At 38.3% G+C, this 26,753-nt stretch overlaps 1 protein-coding gene across 1 annotated transcript in view; it reads left to right on the top strand.

The window, feature by feature from the left end:
* LOC306849363 (protein patched homolog 1-like) overlaps positions 1–26,278 on the top strand; it is a gene marked incomplete at its 3' end in the record, with an annotated part of 60,731 nt that extends 34,453 nt beyond the window's left edge. The window contains 13 exon segments of the mRNA XM_079384321.1: positions 2,605–2,723; positions 4,928–5,399; positions 5,655–5,964; positions 9,204–9,346; positions 13,269–13,452; positions 17,730–18,010; positions 19,624–19,761; positions 19,899–20,041; positions 24,613–24,712; positions 25,364–25,654; positions 25,731–25,865; positions 25,867–26,235; positions 26,237–26,278. Of these exon segments, the coding sequence (XP_079240447.1) occupies positions 2,605–2,723; positions 4,928–5,399; positions 5,655–5,964; positions 9,204–9,346; positions 13,269–13,452; positions 17,730–18,010; positions 19,624–19,761; positions 19,899–20,041; positions 24,613–24,712; positions 25,364–25,654; positions 25,731–25,865; positions 25,867–26,235; positions 26,237–26,278 (2,727 nt within the window).
* Between the last annotated feature and the right edge of the window lie 475 nt (positions 26,279–26,753).

The raw sequence follows: 26,753 nt of genomic DNA, 5'->3' as shown, positions 1-26,753 counted from the left end.
CCACTCAGTATGTAGATTTAATGATGTTAAAAGGTTTAATATTTATGAATTAGATTATAAATTTATCCATTTTGTCGCGAGTGCAGTGCGTTTCCAGAGAGAGCCTGCCCACGCACGCTTCTGATTGGCTGTGATATTTGATTGATTCTGTCGCGTCACGTCTAGTGTGGACACCCAAATTGCTTGTCGCTGGAATCTTGTCATGTCGCGTATAGTTAGGACACAGTTTTATGGTGCTTTCACATCCTTTTTTCACATTCTTTCACATCTTTTTTTGAAGATTAAAAACTCAATTTCCCATTGATTGTAATGGCATTTAGATTTTCTACTAAAAATTAAACTCTTTATAACAACATGAGGGTGAACAAATTATGACAAGAGTTTATTTTTGGGTGAACTGTGCCTTTAAATGGTCTGTGAAATCTGAATACCTATGTTTGAACCTGCTTAATCAATTTAAAGATTTTCTCCATTAGACGCTTGAACACTCCCTTACATGAAACACACACAGACTCAGCACTTGGGCTGCTTAACCCTTGAACTTTAGGTGAAGTAACCTCGCCATCATCCACATAACCTGTACAGCTGCACGGAGGCAGACGCAGAGATTTACACACTGATGCCTTGTTCTGTTCAACAAACACGTTCACAGAAATCTCAGCTTAATCCCTACAGACCACCTTCCCTTTTGCAGGACCCTTTGATCCTAAAAGCAGAATTGCTTCATATATCTGCAAGTGTAAACTGTCATATAGTGTTTGTGTCTGTTAGATGATTGCATATTTTCAGAAGAATGATGTGCGGGATGAGCCTGCCGACCACACGCAAGATCTGGCTCATGCCTAAACACGCACACACACACTCGTACAGCGCTGTAGATCTAGTATTAGGATGTGTGGATTGATGTCTCACACACATCTGTCAGACACGTTGTTTTTCACCGCAGCGCACTCCAACTGGCACCTGTTCAATGGTGCCTGAAAACACTCATCTTCAAAACTGCTGAGAACACATGTGCGCACACACACGGCTAAGAGATACTGCTTTTGTAAATGTGTTTTTTCCTGCTGTAACAGTCTCTATTTTCAGCTGTAGTGTCCAAATGTGTTTACTTGAGCTTTTGTCAAATTTTGTGGCTCAGCTTCTCTAATTTGGGGAAAATGCTTAAATTCCTAAAAAAACAATATCTATTTTTGCCTTCTACTTATTTTACCTAAAATATTAAAGTCAAGAAAATAATCAGAATTGACCAAATTTACTAAAATATTCTAATGTTCAAAAGTTTGGGAACATTTTAAGATAAAAAAAAATAATAATAATTAATACTTTAATTCAGCAAGGATGCAATAAATTGATTGACACTGACAGTAAAATATTTACAATATTACATATGTATTCTATTTCAAAGAAATCCTGTTGAAGTTGCTATTCATAGAAGAATCCTGAAAAAACTGTTTTAAATTTTAAACGGTTGTGTAACAAATCTTTTTTTAAATTGTAGTGTAACATTATTGGTGCTCATTATTCCCAAAGGAAAAAACGTTTGTCTTTAGCTTTGATAGAATTTATTTTTGTCTAATAACATTACAGAAGTAAATGGGTTGGGATTATGGTGACGCTATTTCTTTATTTTAATCATGTTTTGTTTCAATTCTTCTGTCTCTATTTAGCACTGTTTTTTGGCATCTCCCTCTCTTTCAGTCTTTATCTATTTCTTTGGCAGCATAAAAGCACATGTCAGGCCTAACAAATCTCACTGTAGAATCACTCACGCACATTCTCTCATCTGTTCTCTCTGTTCCTCTCATGTGTTGATAGATTTGATACTGTGTTGTCTAATGCAGTGACGTTCAGACATTTTTAAGCGTAGATGAACTGTCCAAATGCTCTTTGGAGTTGCTTTGTATACACAAGTTTCTCTCATTGTGTCTTGGCTCTGTCAGGCTGAGCTGCTCTCTGGGTGGTCTGGCAGTCTGACATAACTCCAACCTCCACTCATAAATAAATACACCCTAACTAGGGCAGACATGCTTCAATCTGCCCTCTTCCTCGGTTTCTGACTTTCGTTGTCATATCACTTTTCTTTATCCAGATGCTCTTCTCACATTTGTTATTCTGTGAGCTTCAACCGAATGAATCAGGATTAAAAGTTTCAGATCACTTGTTTGTTTCTCCACACTGTTAAGGAGCTCTTGGCCTGGTTAAGTCTTTTTTAGTAAGCTTGTGATATATCGGCTCTGAAAGAAAGTGGCAGGTTCCCAATGTCAAGAGACCCACATCTAGCTGAAAGTCTTTTCCACAGTTCTTCATATGGAAGTGTGTGGATTGAATTATGAATTCAATAGCAATGTGATTTACATTTAGAAATTTAGGTGGGCTTCACCCAAACTGGATGAGCCCAAATGTAATTTTCGGGATGGCAAGAGTTGTGTTTTTTATTTGTTTGTCATGCATCACTTATGAAGAGGATAATTGTCTAAAATTGAATTTGTTGGGATCATTGTGGTTTTGGCATAGACCCTCTGCAGATGTGCGGGTGTAACTGTGTGTGATTATTTTGTGTGAGTGTGAATATGTGCTTAACATCTTCATTTTCTCTCTCAGGCCGCAGTGGTTGTGGTGTTTAACTTTGCTATGGTGCTGCTCATCTTTCCTGCCATCCTCAGCATGGACCTGTACCGCCGAGAGGACCGCCGCTTCGACATTTTCTGCTGCTTTGTCAGGTAGCACACAAACATTAACCTTGCTAAAAGAAGACCATTTTCCCATTAAATTTTGCAAACTTTCCAGAATTTTTGGAAACTTTCGGAAAATTTTGGAAATTTTTCTAAACTTTTGGACAGTTTCCAGAAATTTACCTGAAATATTCTGCCTGTTGGCACCAATGGCCTTGTGGGCAGCACGCCAACACACTGCTCCGTTGCACTATAGGTATCCCAAGTTGGAATCCCGAATCGAGGACCTTTCCCGATCCTGCTCCCTATCTCCCTCTCCCACTTTGCTTCCAGTCAGTTCTGATCTATCCTATCATAATAAAGGCAAAAATAAATCTTAAAATAAAAAAAATTCTGCTCCTTTGCAACTCTAAAAATCTAATTATATTTAATACACCCTTAGCCTAACTCTGCTCAAACATATATAAAATGTTTTGCATTTTTAGAAGAAAAACATCATTTAATTTATAGTCTTTAAAAACACCAACAACCATGATCATATTTTCCATTACCTGTTCTCTGTGTATAACTTTAACTAGCGAGTTTTAAGATGGCTTATTAGAATTGTGAAGACATTTTTCTAATTTGTATAGCGAAACAAGCACAGACACACACTCATCACTTTTTCTCTGAGGTCAGGGTGTGAAATGGTTTTGTGATCTTTCCAAACAAATTCATTCAGATATAATATATACAACAGCCTGTTATGACACTGAGTGCAGTAACAATTAAGCATCAACCTGCCCTAACATCTATACTTTTTGTGCATATGTGCGTGTGCTGATGTTTATCTCTGTCTGAGGCCCCGGGCCCTCAAATAAGACATGCTGTTACCTCTCCTGCATGCTTGGTGTCTGATGAGAGAGAGAGAAAGCAAGTGGGCTATAGGCACATACTTTACCTTCTTAGTCATGCCCCCAAACTCCTGCAGGAAATTAAACCTGATGCCTTAACTTTCACCATGGTTGAAACGCTTGCTTTCTGGTCACTGACACTCACTCGCCTCTTGGCTGTAAGTGCTCTCGACTGGAAAGCTGATTGCGGTTGTATTTAGATGCATTTGCATGAGCACTCAAGAGTAACAAGTTGCCACATCTAAAGGTCGTTTACAAGCTCACTCGCTAACTCTCCATTCATATAGAAAATCATGGAAAAGAGACAGGCTCTGTTCCAAAACGTAGTTAACAGCCTACATTTGCTAAGGCAGCATTGACCCTAAGCCACAAATGTCACCCCGCATGTTGCTAAACTAACAGCGTGGTAATCTAATAATAATAATAAAAATATACAGAACACACACAGATGTTGGGTAAAATAATCAGTTTTTATTCACTTTCTTTTACATCTTTCAAAATCCTGTATTCTTTTTTCTAATGCTGCATCCAAATTTGAATACTATCCATAGTGTTTTGGCAAAGAATTCAGTTTACAACTACAAACGCGAATAAAAGGAACTACAAATATGGCTGATGTGCTAAGTGGATGCATAAGTAGAGAGATTTAGATTAAAGGGGTTTGAATGATTTAATAACCGGTATGTAACCTGATAAAATTACATTTCATCTGCAACAACATTGTACATTTTAATAAAGATAAATCAGTCCAGTAAATTTTAAATGCTTTATTATGCAAAAACATGAGGAGAGTTCTTTGTAAGAATGACCGTCGACTTGTAGATCAATGTGCTTCTTTGAGTCTCTCCACTATGGTAGGATGAATTCTTGAGGAGTCTAAATTAAATAAACTGAAATATGCAGTGTATATGAAAACATTAACAGTGACAAAATGACTGACAGGACAGTTAGTGACAACAGAATGCATGTTTATTGTTAAACGCAATTATGACATGATAGTATGTCTTCTTTAACACTTAAAAGTATCTACTTTCTTCACATAAAAAGTACTTTTTTGTGCATAGTGTAAATAGTGCATGCATTATGGAGTTGGATTCTCTCTTGAGGATACATATGATGCTTAAAATTTGTCCTAATCGAGGCATCTTAGAAGAAACAGTTCTTAAGATCCCTACTTTTTGAAACATCTTTTGTAGTAAACATTAGTCTATACATGCCAACTTTTTCCCAGCTCTTCTGTATCATTTCCCGTTGTTGTGATATAAATCGATATTGCAGGAAATTCCATACATAATCGACTATTACATGGTGCTTTTGTGTTGCTCAAATGCTCTTTGTTTTTCTCTTGCTTTCCTTTAGTCCTTGCGCTAACCGGGTGATCCAGTTGGAGCCGCAGGCTGCGTACGCTGATTCGTCTGCTGAATCCAGCCGCTACAGCCCTCCGCCCTCCTACAGCAGCCACAGCTTCGCCCAGCACACCCAAATCACCATGCAGTCCACCGTACAGCTGCGCACAGAGTACGACCCCAGAACACAGGCCTACTACACCACGGCCGAGCCCCATTCTCACATCTCCGTTCAACCCTACGCCCCCAATCCTAATCCTAATCCCAACCACAACAACAACAACAACAGCAGCAGTGCAGGGCTAGGTCCGGCTTCTGATACAGCGTCCTGCCAAAGTCCCTACGGCGTGAGCTCCACACGAGACTTGCTATCTCAATTTGGGGAGTCGAGTTTACGCTGTCTGGAGCCACCGTGTTCACGATGGACGTTTGCATCATTCGCTGAAAAGCATTATGCACCATTTCTGCTGCAGCCGACAACAAAGGTGAGGGTAAAATGTTGTGCACATTGTCCTATTGGAAGTGGGATTATGGATGCCAGCGATGAGCTAATATCCTGGCATTGAATTAGCAACAATGTATCTTGTGTTGTGTAAGTGTTATTTTGTGAGTCAAGGCCTTCTGAAAACCACAAACACCTCAAACAGGGCAGAACTTCGTCATAAGACACTAAAACAGCAGTAGTTTCAGATGTAGCCAAACCCTGACTCATATCTGACTTTTTGTGTGTTTCCTATCAGGTGGTGGTGATTTTTCTCTTTTTGGCACTGCTCGGGGTTAGTCTGTATGGCACCACCCGTGTCCGGGACGGTTTAGAGCTGACTGACATTGTGCCACGAGAGACAAGCGAATACGACTTCATTCGTGCCCAGTTCCGCTACTTTTCCTTCTATAACATGTACGTGGTGACCCAGAAAGCTGACTACGCACAGATCCAGCTTCAGCTCTATGAGCTGCACCAACGCTTCGGCACTGTGAAGTACGTCCTGCGGGAAGAGAACGGCCAGCTCCCACGCATGTGGCTGCATTACTTCAGAGACTGGCTGCAAGGTAATACACTCAAATGTGTAATCGATCAGTCTTGCGTCAGAGACCATTGGTGGAGGTCAAACCCATAGGCCAAACCTTTAAAAATGAAAATTCTGTCACCCTCATGTCGTTCCAAACCCGTAAGACCTTCGTTCATCTTTGGAACACAAATTAAGATTTTTATTCTCATAGCTTCATAAAATTAAGGTTGAACCACTGATGTCACATGGACTATTTTAACGATGTCCTTACTACCTTCTTGGCCTTGAACATGTCAGCTGTGTTGCTGTCTATGGAGGGTCAGAAAACTGTCAGATTTTCATCAAAAATAAGAACGAAGGTCTTGCGGGTTTGGAATGAGTACCTGAGTAATTAATGACAGAATTTTCATTTTTGGGTGAATTATTATTAACCCTTTAACTAAACTGTATGGTCATATTGATTATAGCTAATTCTGACCAATAACTGCCTGTTTAGACCGGAAGGGATCACCCAACTTGCAAGAAAGGGACCAACATAAACATTTTCTTTTCGTTTGTTTGTTTTATGCATACAGTATTTGTCAATACATTTTTTTTGTTTGAAAAATTTAGTACTTTTATTAAGCAATGATGCATTAAATTGACCAAAAGTGACTTCTCAGACATTTATATTATAAATATATAATACAAATAAAGGATGTTCTTTCCAACTTTCAAACAATTCTGAAAGAAATGGATCATGGTTTCCACAAAAATATTAAACAGCACAGTTGTTTTTTAACATTGACAATTAGAAGAAATAGCATCAAGTCAGCATAGTAGAATGATTTATGAAAACTAAAAATTCAGCTTTGCCGTCATTTAAAAATATATTAAATTATATTTAAACAGTTACTGTAAATTGTAATATTTCACTACATTATGGTTTTACTGTATATTTCATTAAATCAAAAAAGTTCAATAAGTGACTTTCTTCAAAAACATGGAAAAAATTCCAACATTTAATTTGCCAATAAACAGTTAAACTTTGTCCAAAAACATTTTAGTTTTACAAAATGCTTCATTTTTACAGACAGTGCCTCGCTTCATTGGAGATGAGTTTTACATCAATTTTACCAACGTCAGATCATCTGTTTCTCACAAACATCAATCACGCTGCTAAACCTCCAAATCTGCAACACATTTAATGTCTTATAACGGATTATGATCCGAGAGTGAGATTTAAGAGATTTAAATGGAGAGATTAAAACCAGAGAGTGAAAATGTGGGGAAAAAAAGAAAGAAACAGTGTGGGGACCAAAAAATGCAGTTGAGGTGAGAGTGAAAAAAAAAAACAAATAGATTGGGAGATACAGGGCATGTCCCTGCAACATCTTTTTCCTTGTGGCCTCCTGTACACTGGCTTCTTTCGGAATGCTGTATCTAATCCCGGGCGGGCCATATTCAAAAGCAAACCTTGTTTTGCCCACTTTCTCTCACATAGCTCCTCTTCAGAAAGGCATACCTGTCTCCAAACGGCTTCTGTCCAGACCAGTGATCCTCACTATTTTTTTCATGGGAGCCGCACTGATAGGGCAAAGTCAATCGGAGAGCCACTTTTACAGCAAAGTATCAAAAGTTACATCCATTCATAAATAGCATGTCTTTTTATCAATCTGTCATCCCTGATATGCAATGCAACACAATACAAAAGGTGCTATCATTCTTTAACATTTACCAGTCAAATTTGTAACTAGGACAAGATGATTAAAAAAAAAAAAAAGCAGGATTACCTTAATGCTGGGAAGACCTTATTTATTTATTTCTTCTATACTAGCCCATCATGTATCTATTATCTAACCATCCAAGTGCACATTCGCGTTAAGAGCTGGCAAAAAACTGGCAAATACGCAGTGAGTCAGTGTCATGGACATAGGACAGAGCAAGTGTAAATATCTCTAGTCTATATTTCCATCTTGTAATGCCGCTGTTTTAGGTATTTTTTAAAATATAAATTATTTGTAATAGAGCACTGTCTGGCCGTGTTTACACCAGACCAGACAGTTGTCGTGCCGCGCACCGCTGCGATAAAAGTCTGTCAACACTTGACGCGAAAAAGCAACCATTGCAAATCATTTGAACGTAGTGCCAGTACAGTTCGTCATAAATAGAACGAGGCATCAGTGTAGACAACATCAATGGGTTCCAGAGTATGTGAGCGAAGTGGAGCGCCAACAATTTCCTCTCCGTGCTTCGAGCATTTAATAATCACTCCGCTCCAGCTTCCTACCACATGACAAGCTAAAATCAGCATTAAAAGGTATACCTGCTGCTTTTTGCAGTGCCAATTTTGTTTCTGATGAAAATAACTATAACTTCCCGCTCACGTCATCATAGCCTTCACATTCTTTTTTATTTGAGTGATCCATCTCTATCAAGCTAGCTAAATATGTTTAACGTGAATTCTTGCTAAATATGCAGTTATATTACAGGTAGTTGGCATGAATTGTACTTGTGCTGGAGCGGTGGTGGAGAGCTCTTGGAACGAGTGAAAACCACGACGCTCTGACTTTTAAAAAATCCGTACCTCTCTCCATTCAAAATTACACCGCTCCGCTCTCACTCCACTTCGCTCACGTACTCTGATGGGTTCTATTGTCTTTTGTCGGATCGCGCAACTCGCGTCCGGTTTAGACATGGTGTGAGTATTTTAATGGGTTATGTTATAGCCCTGCTTGTTTTTAATGTTTTTGTGAAATATCTGTATTGACTGCATGATCATATCATCATATTATTTACTGCCATGCGAGCCACAAAGTAAAGCGAGCCACGAGCCGCGCAATGAGTAACACAGGTCCAGACGGAGTTTGGGAGGCATGTACAGACTTGCTTTGTCGGCCAAACAGAACCTCAAACATCAATGGCGTTTTCCGATGACTTTCTTTTGTTTAATGCTTTCAGCACTCTCATTGGACCACATGTTTTCCTTTTCGGTGCAGGGGCAGCATCTCTATGTGTGCGTTCACTTTGTGTATGTATGTGCGTATAGGCTTCAGTAAAGGCTGTTCCAGAGAGGGTGGAGAGAGCTGTCTTTAATATTGTGGTTTGAAATGGCTCGACAAATTGGTCACAGACAGTGAGGCGAGGGAGAGAGAAATCAATGTGCCCCAAAAACAGACCACTGGCGTTGAGGAGAGAGGGGGGATAGAGAGAGATAGAGTCGAGGGATGACTGAGAGGAAAGGTTAACATGGTTTATACCTTTTGAACAAGGTACTCAAAATAATGTGTGTCCCGCCAGGTCTGCAGGAGACGTTCGATAAGGACTGGCAGGCTGGTAGGATCACTCAGGGGAACTACAGGAATGGCTCTGATGATGGCATCCTGGCCTACAAACTCCTGGTGCAGACCGGCCGCAGAGACAAGCCAGTCAGCATGAACCTGGTAAGAAACCAAATAGACTTGAGTCCACCTCACTTGAGAAGGATCAGGTATAATTCAATGCAAGTCCAGTTTTCATGGCTTGAATCCCATGATTCTCAGTGAAAGGAGATTGAGCCAGTCTCCCTGAATAGTATAGAAAAAATCTCACCTGTATCCACACTATTTTTATTTTATTTTATTTTTGTGTTTTGCATTGCTGAATGTAAAAATGACCACAATATATTATTCTTATTTTTACTTAGTAATATTACATATAATTATTATATTTTTGTTTAATATAAGATTTATATATTTTTTTATTAATGTCATTTTTATATCCATTATGAAATTGTTGATAATAATAATATTAATTATTATTGTGTGATAGTTCATTCATATTTATTAAGATATATATTTTTCAATTAATGTCATTCAAAATATATTATGAAATTTGAGATAATAATAATAATGACCAATGAATTATTATTGTGTAATATTATTACATCAATATTTATTATTATCGATGTTATATTAATTTGATTACTATTGTTATATGATGCAATATTAATATTAAGGTACAATTAAACAACTGCCACCCCTATCCCTTTTTTCTAAATATATTAACACATTAAATTAGCCTGGCCTTTTCTTTTTCTCCCTGGTTGACATGAACAACATGTTTATGTGAATCTCTGATGACGGAGGGGTGCTTGGGTAGATATGTGTTTAGCATCAGTGTCAGGGTTTATAAGCACGCTTGGGGAACCACACCTGGCTTCTGAATGTCCGTCTATGTTTGTCCTCATTCTCTCTCTCTCTTTCTCCCTCTGATTGCTTTACCAAACACTGGAATTTAAAGCTCTCGATGGGGCCACAACTTGCCTCTGAAAAAACAATTAAGTCTTCATTTAAACCATTTGTTCCACTTTCTTGCTGCAGGCCTAAAGCTCGGCCTATACAACCTTTTCAGGACTCCTTCAGAGGGGCCTTGCCCCTGCGCGCACACACACACAGTCACACCGGCAAAAAATATAACAGGTTAACACATTAACAGTTTCCAGTTGCTACCCAGCATGAAATGTCAGGCAAGAGGAGAGCAAAAATATGAAAAATACAAAGCATACCACATGCCAGAGGGGCTGGAGGGTGGGGAGGAGTGGAGCGGACGGCTGCAAGAGAGAGTGTGTGTTTGTGTTTGTGTGAGTGTGTCGTCTTGTCGGGTAATTGGCAATGCACACACAAGGCCAGATATGATTTGCATTTTTGTTGTTTTCAAGTGGTCATTATTGTGCTGAACCATTGCCAGTTGAATGGGAAAGAAAAGCCAGCCGATCTGTGTCGGTGTGCGGCCCCGTGATGTCATTTCCTCTGCCTGTGAGGGAAGAGGGGCGGCAGTGGGCCAGGAGGCCGCCAGCTTCGCACTGTGTGCTTCCCGTGACAGCTTGAAGACATACAGTTGTTGCGCATCCTGCTGCTTAATGCAATCCAGATCTTTGGAATCCAAGTCCGCTATTTTCTCTCCCGCCTCTCGCTTATTCCCTTCTCTTGGAACTGCTGCCATGTCCCATTTCAGTGGATATAGAGGCGGGAATCACAAGCTGCCTCTATCATTCTGGTCACCATAAAAGTCATACTGTAATTCCTTGAGGACTTTCATTTTTTCCGTCATCTGATAATAAAATTATTATTTATTATTACTGAAATATATTACATAGAAAACAGTTAAACATCTCAGAAATCTTCTTATTTATTCTTTATTTTGCTATTATTTTCTTATTAAATTAAAAACTAATACAGTTCAGTGTCTCAGTATTTTTTCCTGTAATTAATCTAATAATTGTATGTGTTTTTAATTTATATTAATCAATTGAAAGTAAATAGTTTAACACCTCAGAATTTTTATTTTTTTAACCAGTGCAGGTAAATGTCCTGTTTTTTTGCCCGTACCTAATCAATTTTTATTTATTTTCTTAATTGAAAATCAGTAGTTTAACATCCCATGATTTTCTCATCTATTTTTTTTTTTCAGTATTACATTGAAAACCAGTACAGTTAAATAATTTTTTCTCCCTCACCTATTTATTTAATTATTTATTTTCAATTGAAAATCAGTATAGTTTAGCATCTCAGGATATTTTTATTTATTTTTTAAAATGTTGAGTGGGATTTTAAGTCATTGTACTGTCAAAAACCCTATTTTACCTTCACGGCAGGACACGTCTGTGGCGCCGTGCATTGTGGGTATCTACAGGGGTCAGGAGAAGCAAGTGTTTGCAACATTTGTACAGATGTTGTGTTATTTTTATAGCTCTCCTCCATTTGCTGGGTGGCATTTCCTCCAGTGTTAACAGCAAGGTTAACTGCACACAGACGCGCTCAGGGACTCCGGCCAATTTTTTTATTGTTACACTAACTCAAGCAATTTTTCTCTCACTCGCTCTCATTTCTACCGCACACCCTGACCCCCCCCAAACACACACAAATACACACTGACCCCCAACTCCTGACTGAGAGACTGTAGATTTATTTTCTCGAGAAGCATGTATGGCATTGAGTGTGATGCTGTAATGACATTGCCGTCACAGGAGGTAGCTAGCTAAGCGCTAGGCGAGAAGTGAAGCGTTTAGAGATTACTGCAGCGCTGGTGGTAGGGGTGGGCAATATGGAAAAAATATAAGATTTTTTTTTTTTAAATATCACGATTTTATCACAATTCTTTGTCATGTTGGTTTTACTATTTTGCAAGTTGTCTGAGCATTACAGCCAAACTAATTCCCCTATTATAAAGACAAAGCCTTTGAAGGTAATGAAAAAAAAGAAAAGAATGGCAGATATTTAGGCCAAAGTGGGCGAAGATAAAAATCTTTGTCATTATTTTATCTTTCTTATTAAAAAATAAGAACAAAGATACACATTACAAATACACACAATATACAGATAAAACAAACAGTGCTTTATTTTCAGGTACAATAGGTGTATTTGGCAGGAGCATTCAAGAAATTGAATGAATACATTTAAAAATAGAAAACTATATAGACTGATTCCTAAAGAAACTGTATTAAAGTTTTTCAGTCAAGTGTAGTGAGTGATTTTTCTCTTTGCGTTTTGTTGTTTTGTTAACATTAAAGGAATAGTTATAGGTAAAAGGTAAAAATTCTGTCATCTGTCTGTCAATTCTGTCATAGTGTTTTATTTTTATACCATCATTTACTCAAGTAGTTTTAAACCTGAGTGAGTTTCTTTCTTTTGCTGAACATAAATTCTATTTTGAAGAACATGGAAAACCAAACATTTGTTGGTCCTCAGTGACTTTCATACGATTTTGTCCTGCTATCAAATTCAGTGTGGACCAGCAACTGTTTGGTTACCCACGTTCTTCAAAATATCATATTTTGTGTTCAGCACAAGAAAGAAATTAATACAGGTTTGGGACAACATGTGAGTGAGTAAATATAACTTAGTTATATAACTAAAAAGATAACTTAGTTCAGTAATCAGGCGCTGTTTGAAAGGGTTTTAGTGACCGCGCTTCTGGTGTATGCGCTCAGAAAAAGCAGGCGTCAGACCAGCGCACGAATGAAACATTTAAGCGGCAAGGCTTGTATGCAAATAATGTACTTTTGCGATCGCGAATAAGTGCAGTGTCCTGTCAGAGTAACTCTACTGCTGTATGTCGTGTTGTACAGTATAGAGACAGAGGCGACAGAACTGTATTTGATATAATGTGTGCTGTAGCACGATACAACGCTATTTCTTCAAAAGCAGATCGTGGAGACATTTTCATTGTCCACGATCAAAAATCGTCATATTGCACACCCCTAGTTGGTGGGCATTCACAATGCTTGCTAATATAACATTGGTGTACTTATTCAAGAGCTTAATGTTAGCAAACAAACCGTGTTGTTTGAGCAGTTTCTAATTTACATTTTCTTTTCATCACCAGCTAACTAGACAGCGTTTGGTGAGTGCCGATGGAATCATCAACCCAAATGCCTTTTACATTTACTTAACTGCCTGGGTGAGCAATGACCCAGTGGCCTACGCTGCATCCCAGGCCAGCATCCGTCCGCACCCTCCTGAGTGGCTCCATGACAGGACAGACTCCATTCCTGTCAGCAGACTCAACAGTGAGTACTTTCTGGTTCATTTATCACCAAGTCTTTAATGTAACATGCTACATTTTTGATTGTATCCTGTTATCTTAAGCTCTTATTATTTGTGAGCACATCAGTTTCATCCCAAATAGCAGCAGAAGGCATTAATGCATTAATTGGTTTGGTTATGCTTAGTTTGCGTTGGTGGTTTGGAAATTAAACATCCTAAACCTTTGATTAAACTTGCTATAATTCCCAAAATTTAGGCCTAATTATTATAAATTTTTTTTGTGCATTAACCAATGACATCAACATGTAGTAGCATTTATAAAGCATTTTACTTCTGTAATGTTACATATTTCGGAGTAAATCAGAATATTAAATAATATAATATAGGAGAGATTTATCTTATTTTACGGTCACACTTTATTTTAAGGTCCAATTCTCGCTATTACTGCTGCTTATTAATAGTTAGTAAGGTAGTTGTTAAGTTTAGGTATTGGATAAGATTAGGTATGTAGAATATGGTCATGCAGAATTTGTGCTTTATAAGTACTAATAAACAGCCAATATGTTAATAATAGGCATGCTAATAAGCAACTAGTTAATTGTGAGAATTGGTCCCTATACTAAAGTGTTTCTTATTTTACCAAGTAAAATGATTTGATGAGATCAACCATTTTAGTTTAGGTTTTTTTTCTGTTTATATTGTTTTTATTATTGTTTATAAATGTTTTATATTATAAATAAATATAAAATAATTAATCCGAAACCATTCAGCTGTCCATGTTTAAAATAAACAAATACATTTTACACCTGAATTCTGTTAACATTCTTAAGAAGTTTGACATTTGGCTGATAGTAGTCAACCGAGCTTTTCTAAAACTGAATGACTTGTGTGTCATTTACTAAGTTCAGATAGTGAAAGCAGGTTTATTCAATTTGTAGTCGTATTTTTAAATTTAACAGCGACACGGGACTGTGTGAGCTTGTGTACATTGTGTGTGTGTGCAGTACACAGTGGGCGCTCGGGAGAAATGTGACTGGATAACAAGCTGAAACAGCCTCTCAGACTCAGAGCCCCCGCAGCAGGCTGGCAGACGTCCAACTCCCGTCCTGATGGAAATTTATAGTGGAGATTATAACGGGGCAAAAGCATGTTTAGCAAGTGGTCCTGCCTGACCCCTTCAGGCACTGGAACACACACTCAGATATTCCCTCCCTTCAACCCACATGCCCTTCACAGACGCTCTCACACACACCTCCAGAGCGCTAGTCATTCTGGGTCACATTCTTCTGATTTTATTTGTGGTTTTAAGACTGCCGCTTATCCAAGTCCAGTAGCCGGAGTGATGAGTCATTTCAGGCCTGCTGCTGAAAGCCTTGCAGTGCACACAAGCTTTGATGACAGGTGATAACTGTCAGCATGAATTTGGCAATGCTCAAATGTTTGATGGTCGTCCGTGTGTGTTCGTTCTCGAGAAGAGCAGGGGGATATTTCAGCGCAGATTTTTGACAGCATAATTACAGCAGATCAAAGTTAGGATTGACACTCGGCTGCATGTCGAGATTTGATAGCTGGTAATTTAGCCCCCTTTCCATCCTGGGGCGACAAAGAAATCGACATGTTTAATAAGTGCAGTCTGTCACCTTGAGAACACTAGGTGTCCTTTATGCTATCTATGACTTGCTAAGAGTGAGAAAAAATGAACTGTACAATTTATTTATGTAATTTTAATGATAAAAGATTAAAAATGCAGTGGTAAAAAAACATAGCATACAACCATTGTATTCTAAAATTACAAAGCAGATTGTATTAATTTAATAGGTTGCTTTAACGTATATACATACATATAGATAGATAGATAGATAGATAGATAGATAGATAGATAGATAGATAGATAGATAGATAGATAGATAGATAGATAGATAGATAGATAGATAGATAGATAATTATTAATTAATTGTTCCCTTTATATTTGCCATCAGACTAAGTGTAAGTAGTTTTGGCATAAAAGTAATAGTTTGGCATTTATTTGCATTGGACTTGGTTGTGAACAGGCCTTCGATAGATAGATAGATAGATAGATAGATAGATAGATAGATAGATAGATAGATAGATAGATAGATAGATAGATAGATAGATAGATAGATAGTGCCCTCCATAAGTATTGGAACAGTAAAGACAAAATCGCTCTGTTGGCTGTGGAGTCAAGACATATACAAATATGATTAAAAGATGAATATGAGACAAAACTACAGAATGTCACATTTTATTATTAGCCGTTTCAACACATATATGTTTTACCAAATAGAAAGAACAGCTCTTTTAGAGTTCATCCCACTCATTGATGTGAGCATAAGTATTGGGACAGTTGAACATAAGGCAGATATAAAAGATTAAAAGCTATTATTTAATTGCAGGTCCCTTGCACACAATCTCAGATAGACATCTGTGACCCATAGACATCACGAGACTCTTGGTCTCATCCTTTGAAATGCTTTTGTTAAATGTTTGGTAAAACATATATGTGTTGAAACGGCTAATAATAAAATGTGACCTTCTGTGGTTTTGTCTCATATTCTTCTTGCTTTTAAAATACTCGTTTATTTTTGTGCACTCACAATAACAATAAAACATTGTGTTTTTTGTAAAATAATGAAATGAAACAGAATGCGCTTTCTGGCGTCTCAGTCTCTGTGAACTTGAGCGCGAAACTCTGTGTATACTTGCCTTACAGCCATGAAAAATATATCTATAGAGAGCGAAATGTCAACTTTCAAATAAACCAATTCAAATGAAAAACAAATATTATCAGATCATGTAATCCGTATTACACGTGCAGACAGACGCATCCACTACTGCAAAGATTCAGTGTCGCCGACTTCAACTCGACTTTACAGATATCACCCTGTAGCCCAAGACTGGTTGCCTACTGAAGCTAAGCAGGGTTGAGCCTGGTCAGTACCTGGATGGGAGACCTCCTCGGAAAACTAGGTTGCTGTTGGAAGAGGTGTTAGTGAGGCCAGCAGGGGGTGCTCACCCTGCGGTCTGGGTGGGTCCTAGCGCCCCAGTATAGTAATGGGGACACTATACTGTCAAAAAGCACCGTCCTTCGGATGAGACGTTAAAACCGAGGTCCTGACTCTCTGTGGTCATAAAAAATCCCAGGATGTCCTTCGAAAAAGAGTAGGGGTGTAACCCCGGTATCCTGGCCAAATTTGCCCATTGGCCTCTGACCATCATGGCCTCCTAACCATCCCCATATCTACTGATTGGCTTCATCACTGTCTCCTCTCCACCAGTAAGCTGGTGTGTGGTGGGCGTTCTGGCGCAATATGGCTGCCGTCGCATCATCCAGGTGGGTGTATATATACTAATATATATTAGGGCTGCCAAATTGGCTGAAAAACTAAATTAGAATTTTGTACTAAAATATTATCAATATTCGAATTTAAAAGGCATAATTTCTGTTTGGGGGAATAAAGCTTTTGGCTTCTCTCCTGAGGCCACAATATTACCGTACTAATGTATGTTTCTTCAAAGGAATTAAAAAAACAAGACTATCTTTGAAAAAAGTGCATAATGTTTATAAACCATATATAATTAATTATGTTGCTTAAACAATTATAAACAACAAGCATCATGTAAGTATGTATAGTTTAATACTAAGGACCGAAAACCAATCCCAAAGAGTAGCCTACTTTTTTCATTTAAAAACATGAGATGCAGTGGGATGCAGAAAAAACTCCATAAAGTCTTGAGACTTGTTTTTAAAAAGTTGAACTTACATGAATTTTACTTGGCTTTCTAAACATGCCGCTCTCTTGTGCGAGACGCGAGTGCAACAGTGATAGATGTCCCTATAGAAAATGCGATATGCATTCTGTGTTAACGGCTTGGTTCCAGTTTTGAGGTAAACAACATCATCTCCGCATTGATGTTCTCTTTTTCCACAATATTTTGAATGAGCAGCACCGCATCTAGTGGGTTCAACTGGATAAGCTAAAAAAAAAGCATTAAAATGCAACGACACCTACATCATCATCACATCTTGTGTGCCACATATAAGGCTGCCTGACGCATCATTCGTTTTTGCATTCGAATGTGGATTTTTATTTTAAATTTGACGAATATTCAAAATTAAAAAAAAATTTTTTTGACAGCTCTAATATATATACGTATATATACGTAAGATAATGCAACCGTAATTTTTTGTCATGTCTACAGGACGTGGCTTGTTGTAAAAGTGAAATTTACATTACAGTTCTCTAATTTCTATGGCCATCTTTGCATTTATCTTCTAAAGTTCCTGCTGCTGAGCCCATCGAATATGCACAGTTTCCCTTCTACCTCAACGGGCTTCGAGAGACGCCACAGTTCGTGGAGGCCATCGAGAGCGTCCGCTCCATCTGCAGCAACTACAGCCGTCAGGGCCTGCCCAGCTACCCCAACGGCTACCCCTTCCTCTTCTGGGAGCAGTATGTAGGCCTGCGCCACTGGTTCCTGCTGTCCATCAGCGTCGTGCTGGCGTGCACCTTCCTGGTGTGCGCCGTCTTCCTGCTCAACCCCTGGACTGCTGGAATCATAGTGAGTTTCTCCTTAAGATGTGTCAGGGTTTTGTTTAAACGTACATCCATCACAGATTTGGCTCTCTCTGTAAATGTACATTCAAGACCTGTACAAACCAAGAATTTTTGGCATGAAACAGAACATTTCTGTTAACTCCTTTATGCTCTTAAATATCCAATGCAATTATCAGTTATTTTATTAGTTGGAGGCTAGGTCAATATCTTTTTTAATTGTTCCCTTTATATTTGCCATCAGACTAAGTGTAAGTAGTTTTGGCATAAAAGTAATAGTTATATAATAGTTAACCTATATCTATAGAACCTTTTGAAAATATATTAGTTTTTTTGCAGTAAAAAGTGACATTTAAGATTTTTTTTGTTATTCAACTATACATGCATCAAATGATTAAATATAATGCTGATAATTTGCAAATACTTCATATTCCTACTCCTTCACTTAAATTTCTAATTCATTAATATCTATTTTCTCAGAGTAAAAAAGTGATTGTGACTTTAATTTTTGCAAATGCGTCTTTTACATATCACAGTTATTATATATTTCTAAATTGCAACTATTTCTCATAACTGTGCATCATAATATGTACATTTAATATATTTTATATTTCACAAATGCACCTATTTTCTAATAATTGCACCTTTACAACTCACTATTGCGCACATTTTTCTCAGTCGTGACTACGATTTTTTTTTCTGTATATTTTTATCACAAACTTTCTGGCAATAACCTTTTTGTTTATTCTGAGGTGGAAACAAGCTTACTAATTGAGAACTAATTAAGTGTACCATTTGGAGCAAGACAGGGGAGGGCTGGCAGGAATAGCTCAAGAGAAGCTGTGTTTTTACAGCCCTGCACTTTGTGTTTATCTTATACTGTGAGAGCCAGTTTGTTTAGTCTGCGTGAGGCTTTTTGAGACATTTCTTTAAAATAAATGGGGAAATGAGGAGTTACTATAGCAACTATATCACTCCACATATAAAACAGACCTGCTGTTCCTGCTGAAATGTGTGCGTATTTATCATTTATATCAATCGTGAGGCCTAACGTTCTTTCCCACACTGTGTCTCTGCTTTTCGATGGTCTCTATTTTATTAGGGGCAGTGTTTAAGCCATCTGACTGATCTGACAGGATAGCGGTTTCATCCTTTTGCTTTACTGGACACTTGAAAGGGAAAGTTATAGCCCTTCTTCAGCTTTTACCATTGTGCTTTTGTCCCAGACCACCAGTGGCCCCCTTAAACTCCATACGTCCCCACTTCCGCCATGCTCGGCCCCACTTTCATTTGCCAGCCCTCCCAGCCCACAAACTCCCCTCCGTTGACCCTCTTTCTGTCCTCTTCATCCCTCTTCAAAGGCAGCTGGGCCCCCAGTAACCCAAGACTCATCAGCTGATTATGGCATTTACTTAACCAGTTCGTAGCTCGAGTTCAGCTCCATATGAAAGCGTCACAAATAGGCCCTTCTGAGGAGCAGATATTTTCCCACATTCCACAGTGCTTTATCTTAGCTAACCCATCTAACCCGAGCCGTACTTTACTTTAATCTATGTAAAGTACAGCAACTTGTGTTTTAGGAAAGTTGATGGATTTATGTTTGGCGGTCCTCTCTCACAGGTCTTGGTGCTGTCTTTGATGACGGTGGAGCTGTTTGGCATGATGGGATTGATCGGCATCAAGCTCAGCGCTGTCCCTGTCGTCATCCTCATCGCTTCCGTTGGCATTGGTGTGGAGTTCACCGTCCACGTGGCACTGGTGAGTTCATGTGCTAGTCTAAATTTATCTTACAATTGTGACTGTATGTAGCTAGTTCACTCATTGTGATGATTATTGCATGTGTTTATTGGTCTGAGTGATTCACATTGATCATATTTGTCATGTTTTCCTCCCAGGCGTTCCTCACAGCCATCGGGGACAGGAACAAGCGAGCCATTCTAGCACTTGAGCACATGTTTGCCCCAGTGCTGGACGGAGCGTTTTCCACCCTGCTAGGAGTCTTGATGCTGGCGGGGTCGGAGTTCGACTTCATAGTCAGGTAAAGACAGCAGACTTGTATTTTGAATCACTTTCTGCTGCGTAGATTGTGGTGCATTGTACTTTAAGATGGGGACACCTTTGATAGTCAGTTTTCTCTCTTATGAGTTAATGCTTCTCCAATATTGTGTCATTTTTATTTTCTAACAATTAGTACATAGTAGCTGGTCTTACAGAATATTTGTCCTCAATATTGTATCCTAACCATGCAAGATGTGACTATTCCAGTGTCAAGCTAATTTTCTGTCCACACTGAAAGCTATAGTAAAATTATGGTTAATGAAAAAAGGTAGCATCCTTGTTTTAAAAGGTATAATTTACTTAAAAATGAAAGTCTGACATAATTTACTCGCCGTAATTTTATTCCAAACCCTTTTTGAAAAACACAAATGAAGATGTATTTTAAATCCAACCTGAGATATTTCTAGGGTTGGGTATCATTTTAATTTTATCAATTCCGATTCTGCTTTTCCATTCCAAAGTGATTAAATAATGATATCAAACATTTATCCTGTGTCTGTTTTTTGCAAACCATTTAGTTGCAGCTGAATACCATGAACAAAAATCAACAGGCTACATAAAAATTGGACTCTTTAGGAGCTGTTTGTGTGCAAAATAGAACTGCGTGATTGAGGAAAAAAAAAAAAAAAATCAATATATCCACAATGGAAGTTGTGGTTCTCTCATGATTCTGAAGAAAACACAAGTCAACTAAACAAAATCACATGTAATTTATGAATGAATGATTCAATGACTCACTCAAGATGTACTTGTTTCATTACTGGATGAATCAGATTTCTTGAACGAATCTCTTGTATGATTCAAAGACAAATACATTTCAACAGCCTCTTTTCGCCCCCTACTGGCGTAACAATGTAATGCTAAATCTTAGTTTGAAGTGTCAAATTACTTTCATAAGGTGATTTACTATAATTTAATCGCTACCGTACACAGAGTTAATATCTGAACTATAAACTTTTATCCCAGTACTTCTGTGATTTGAATGTTTGTAACACAGAAATAATGATACTGTGTTTGAAAAGACTGTGAGGCTGTTTCATTCATGACAGATGCCAGCTGCTCTCTTTAGGTCCACGGCAGTGCGATGGCAAATTTTAATGTTCAAATCACACTGGTGTGGTCGGACGAACCATGTGATCACAACATTGTGACGGCACACGTCATAGGTTGAGGAATGAATCAGGCGAATCATTGAAATTTAGGAATAGAATCACGTTGTTTGAATCGAACTGAAGTCTTCAAAAAGTTCACAATTTAAACGAACAGGTTTGTTCTTGCGCCTCAAGCAAGCATGTCTAAGCTTCCTTTTACTATATTTGATGTGCTCTATTTATGTGCTTTGATCAATATTTATAAGTGAATAAAAGTAAATTAAATCTGTTCGTCATATAAATAATTTCCTGGTTCATATGGATTTATTTTAAATGTCTTTATGAACTTATTGAAACATCAAAGTTTTGGTGGAATAGACTTTCAATGGGGGGGACAAATCTCTAAGGTTTTATCTATCTATCTATCTATCTATCTATACACACACATAAACATGAGTGCGAGTACTTGAGAGAATTAAAATTTTCGGGTGAACAACTCTCATATTCATAGGGAGCATATGTTTAATATTCATGAGGAGTATGATTGTTATCCAATGAATTTCCTGTGAGTGAGCAGCTATCTAGCTCAAAAATATTAATGTATAAACTTAAAAACCAAGCAACTGACAAAATGCGCTTCTCTTTGTTCGTCACGGCTGGTTTGGACCAAAACCGATTAACATAGAAAAGATAGCTTTTAACATGTCACTTTTGTCACTTCACCCCTGGTTATGATACAATGTAAATGTTTTCTTAACTCTCTTCTCAGTCCTAACTAACCTCCCTTCACGTTCTACAAGCACGTTTCTTTCCTGTCTGTTTTCACAGAGCTTGAGGCTCTCCTGTGTTTTTTTTCTACGGCCCTGCAAAGACATTTACAAGCTGAGAGCAGAGAGGGCCCGGGGGTTATTTTGCTGCGAGTCGAGGAGTGGAAATGAGGAGTGACACACACTGACTGCTACTTAGAGGATCTAAATCAGTAACTTTGCAATGGTTTATGTTTTACGTCCTTCCTGAGAACAGATGAGTCAAACACATCTGGTAATTTATTGTTTCTTGAAGTGGTATCGAGACTATCGTAGTGCTGAAATTCAAATGACACTTATATCAAACTGAGTCATGGGTGTTTGAGTGGTAAGTATCTCGTCTGTTTCTACAGGAGAGAAAGAACAAATGTCTGCAGTAGCTCATTCTTATTAGAGGACTGGAAAACCACCACAGCCCTCCACCCTCAAATCACTCTGGATCTAAAGTAGCATGCCAGAAAAATAATGCACACACAAGTTCAGAGCAATCACACACACTCTCTCCGCAGACCACATTGGGCCCCTGTCCCTCTTATGGGCTCCCACTGAAACGCAACTACTGTTTTTTCATCAAACAAAACCCCCTGGCCTCCGAAGATATGGAAAAAAACAAAAACGCAGGCTGTATTTTTATAGCCTTGCAGGAATAAATGTTTCCCTGACTTTGCTCTGTCAGGTCCGCTAATGTTTTGAGTCCAAACAGATCAGACGGGTTGCTCAGCGAGGTTTCGCTAGGGAGAAGTGGCTTTCGAGAACGGATCTCGGTTCAGGGACGCTTCACGCGACGTCTCGAAGTTCAAAGTTGAAGAACATAAAACTCTTTTGTTGCTTCAGGCAGTCTGAACGAATCGCTCTCATCCGTGGAAAAGCACACCGGCGTAAATCACTCGTCAATATGAACTTTTAGTTTGGAGGCTGTGACTTTCCGAACAGTTCAACCAAGACGATGTTCTTTTTTCATAGTCTTGTTGATTTGTAGCTATTGATCTGCTGGTCTATGCATCCTTGCCTCTGCTGAATTATTTTATTCCCAGTGAGGATAAAAAAAAATCCCACGAACCTGCTCAGGAGTACCAATCTAAATCAAATGATTTGCAAAACGCACTTTGAAGACCCGTTCTGATTCGTGAGGCATGCTTTGAAGCAAAGTCCAGATCTGAATCAAATGATTCGCGACACGTGATCAGATTGGAGCACTTCGAAACAATGAATCTTTTTGCAACACTGGTTTCTCTATATAATTTATTCGTTGTTTGAATTATCATAAAAATTAGATCATTACAATTAATAGGCCTATAGGCTTACAGTTTTCAAAAGCACCCCCCCCCTACTTTTTCCACAAATCGCACCCTGTATGTGTGTGTATATATATATGTATATGTATGTGTATGTGTGTATATGTATTTTTCTTATTTTTTTATCTTTTATCTAGATAGATAAATTAAAATACAAATTTTAATATATAAAAATAAATGTGTACACACACATGTATACACACACACACACATACATACACCATATATATATGTGTGTGTGTGCATATATATAAATTGTTGTTTAATTTATATATACAATATAATTCAATATTTTATGAAAACAAGGCTAATGTTCACTCATATTTCAGCTCAAGTAAATGTAAATTTGTCTTGTTTTATAGATGTTTAGATATTTTACTGGAAAATAGAATGTTTGCGTTGCATAAAATTAGTAGTGTTTCCCTATTAATTATCACAAAATAATAGGTATTCCCAAAATGCCATTATTTTTGTGCATAAAGAAGTAAATTCAATGTTTAAAATAATGATAAAAAATATAAATTAATAAAATAAAAAAAACTAGAAAAAGGTGTGTCCTCTTGTCCCCGCGTTTCTTTGAGGTACAAAATGGCAGCTGCAGTTTGAGCCACAGCAATTTACAGATGCTTTGCTGGAGTAGCAAAGGACGGAAAGCTGGCCATAATGAAGAAGAGAGAAAGAGCGAAGGAGGACAGGAGGGAGGGATTTGTCGAGGAGATTGGGGATCTTACCTGATACTCTAGAGATTTAATTAGAGTAGGGGATTGTGAAAGGCAGGGAAATTTCACAGGGGCTTAGTATAGAAAGAGTGATAGAGAGAGAAAGAGAGGGAAAAGTGAATGTGCTTGAGGCCAGGCAAGAGGGGCCTGTAGTCTTTCCTCTTCTCTCTTCCTCCTAGACTAAATTGTTTAAATTCTATACCGTTCACTTCATTTGTTTGCTTCTGCGTTCTTTTTTTAAAGAGTGAGAGAGGCCCCTGTGCCTTTGTACTTCGCCTCTCTTCTCTCGCAAGCCTGTACTCCACATTCCTTCCCGTTTTGCTTTCCCTGTGTTTGCTTGTACTCCACTCACCCCTAGAAAAAGAAAAAAACTCACTCTTTTTCCTTCCCTATTTTCCATGCCTTTGAATTAACCAACTAATTATGTCCTCTGCTTCTCTGTGCTGCTTTCTAAAAGACTTCCCTTTGGAGCCTTTCTCTGGCACAAGGTAAATTTTGTTTAAACCAAACCCGACTAAAGTCTTTTTGTGTGCGAATGCTTGTTAGAATGTGCCTGAGTGACTTTTGCTCTGTGCTTTATTCAGAGCAGTAAAGTTCTTTTTTTATTCTAATGACAGTGTTTTTTGCTGTGTATTTGCAGGTATTTCTTCGCTGTTTTGGCCATCCTAACAGTGTTAGGTGTCCTGAATGGACTGGTGCTGCTCCCAGTCTTATTGTCCTACTTTGGCCCTTATCCTGAGGTAAGAGGATTGCTCTTTAAATTTAGTTTTACTTGATGATTCATATTTTTTTTAGAAATTTTTTTTGATCAAATATGATACATAAACCTTTTGAGGAATGTTTATATATACATCCTCAGTCATCCTCAATATATATATATATTATCCTCAATATAATATATATACCTCAGTCATCATTACATGGTTTGCTTTGATCATAGTATTAAGTGTTTAAATATTATCTTCCTAAGACATATTGGGTTGCAACTGGTATTTATATGCATTTTAAGAAGTCTGCTTTACTATTATAAAGATCTTTAATTTATATTACAGGCTATCAGAATTTCATCTTACTGTTTGGCCATATAAATATCAGCAACTGCAAAAAAATATGAAATTTCACTCATTTTAGGCCTCCGAATAAAACTGGTGTTTTTTTCTTCCTCCCAGAGGCTGAGCTCCATATTCTCCAATATTATACTTTATGAGCCATAAAAATATTTTTTAAAACACCACTGTTTTAATAACACTGTTTAATGTAATCTTTAACAAATCTGAAAACTAATATCCATTAATACTGTACAATATAATGTTGTGATGCCTAAACTCACCTTTAGCATTTAAAATGCTTGATTTTTAGCTGAACGATTTTCATGTCCACTACACTTCCAGGTATCTCCAGCGGACGGGCGAAGCCGGCTGCCCACACCGTCCCCAGAGCCTCCCCCACAGGTGGTCCGCTTCACCATGCGACCCAGTCACACGACCCCTGGAGCAGGTTCAGACTCCTCAGACTCAGAATATGGTTCCAACACTACTGTGTCCGGCATCAGCCAGGAGCTTCAGCAGTATGACCTCCAGCCCAACAGGGGGCGATCAGCCAGAATAGAGGAGGTGCGAATCGCCACAGGGGGACGACAAGGCAGTCGTCAAGTTGAACTGCCAGTGTTTCCTCCTAACTCAGTGAGTAAAGCATTTATATCAATATATATCAGATATAAAAACAATGAACTAACGTTGTTTTCCACATTTTCCGCAGGATGACTCTAGACAGCAGCGACCACCGCAGCATTACAGGTCCACCCATCTGCCCAGTTCTCAGGATGCTGGACCTCAGTCGTCAAAGCGATACTGTAGCAGGGACCCTAAGAGGGACTTTGGGAGCGAACCCCCGCCCCCCCCCTCACAGGCCACGCATGGATGCTTTTGAAACCGCTAATGAGCCAGGTGGCTGTTCGGGCCCCAACCACCGGGAACGTTCAGGAGCCCATCGCCCCCGTTCCCACAACCTCTACACTCACCCTTCCCATCCGTCCACAGGCCCCGCCTACTGTCAGCCTATCACAACGGTGACAGCCTCGGCCTCAGTGACGGTTGCCGTTCATTCGGGGATGAACCCTGCCTACCCGTCGTACCCCTCCAACGACAGCTATCACACTTCAGAAGATGTCTACACTGACGCTCACTTCTCTGACCCTCACGTGCCCTTTGACAAGAGCAGCGACAGCTCGAAAACAGAGGGCATGGAGCTGCAGGATCTAGAATAATGACACTCCCAATGTCTGCCACACAAGACCCTCCAGCTGAGGTTAGTAGGGGGCTTCTTAAATGGCTGATTTCATTAAAATGGTCCACATGAATTCAGCAGTTTCATGCACTCTATGAATAAATAGGACTGTCAATTGATTCAGATATTTCATAATAATACTAAATCATATCAGTATTGATAATGTATGAATTAATGTTTATTTTTAATTAAAAATGTAATTAAAATATATGTTATACATATTACATATTATCATATATATTTACACTACCATTCAAAAGTTTGGGGTCAATAATATTTTTCTTGAAAAAAAATGCTGCTCTTTTCAAATTATTATTCATTACTAATTACTATTTAAGAATTAATAATAAAGGTTTCCACAAAAATAAAAAAGTCAAGTCAATTTTATTTGTAGAGCACTTTTCACAGTGCACATTATTTCAAAGGAGCTTCAGAAAATCGTGGTAGTAATATTTGTAGTATCTTAATGTCTTCATGCATTATGGTCACATTTAG

Source organism: Barbus barbus, assembly GCF_936440315.1.
Source record: "Barbus barbus genome assembly, chromosome: 29".
NCBI lineage: Eukaryota > Metazoa > Chordata > Actinopteri > Cypriniformes > Cyprinidae > Barbus > Barbus barbus.
This window is presented reverse-complemented; position numbering and strand designations above follow the sequence as displayed.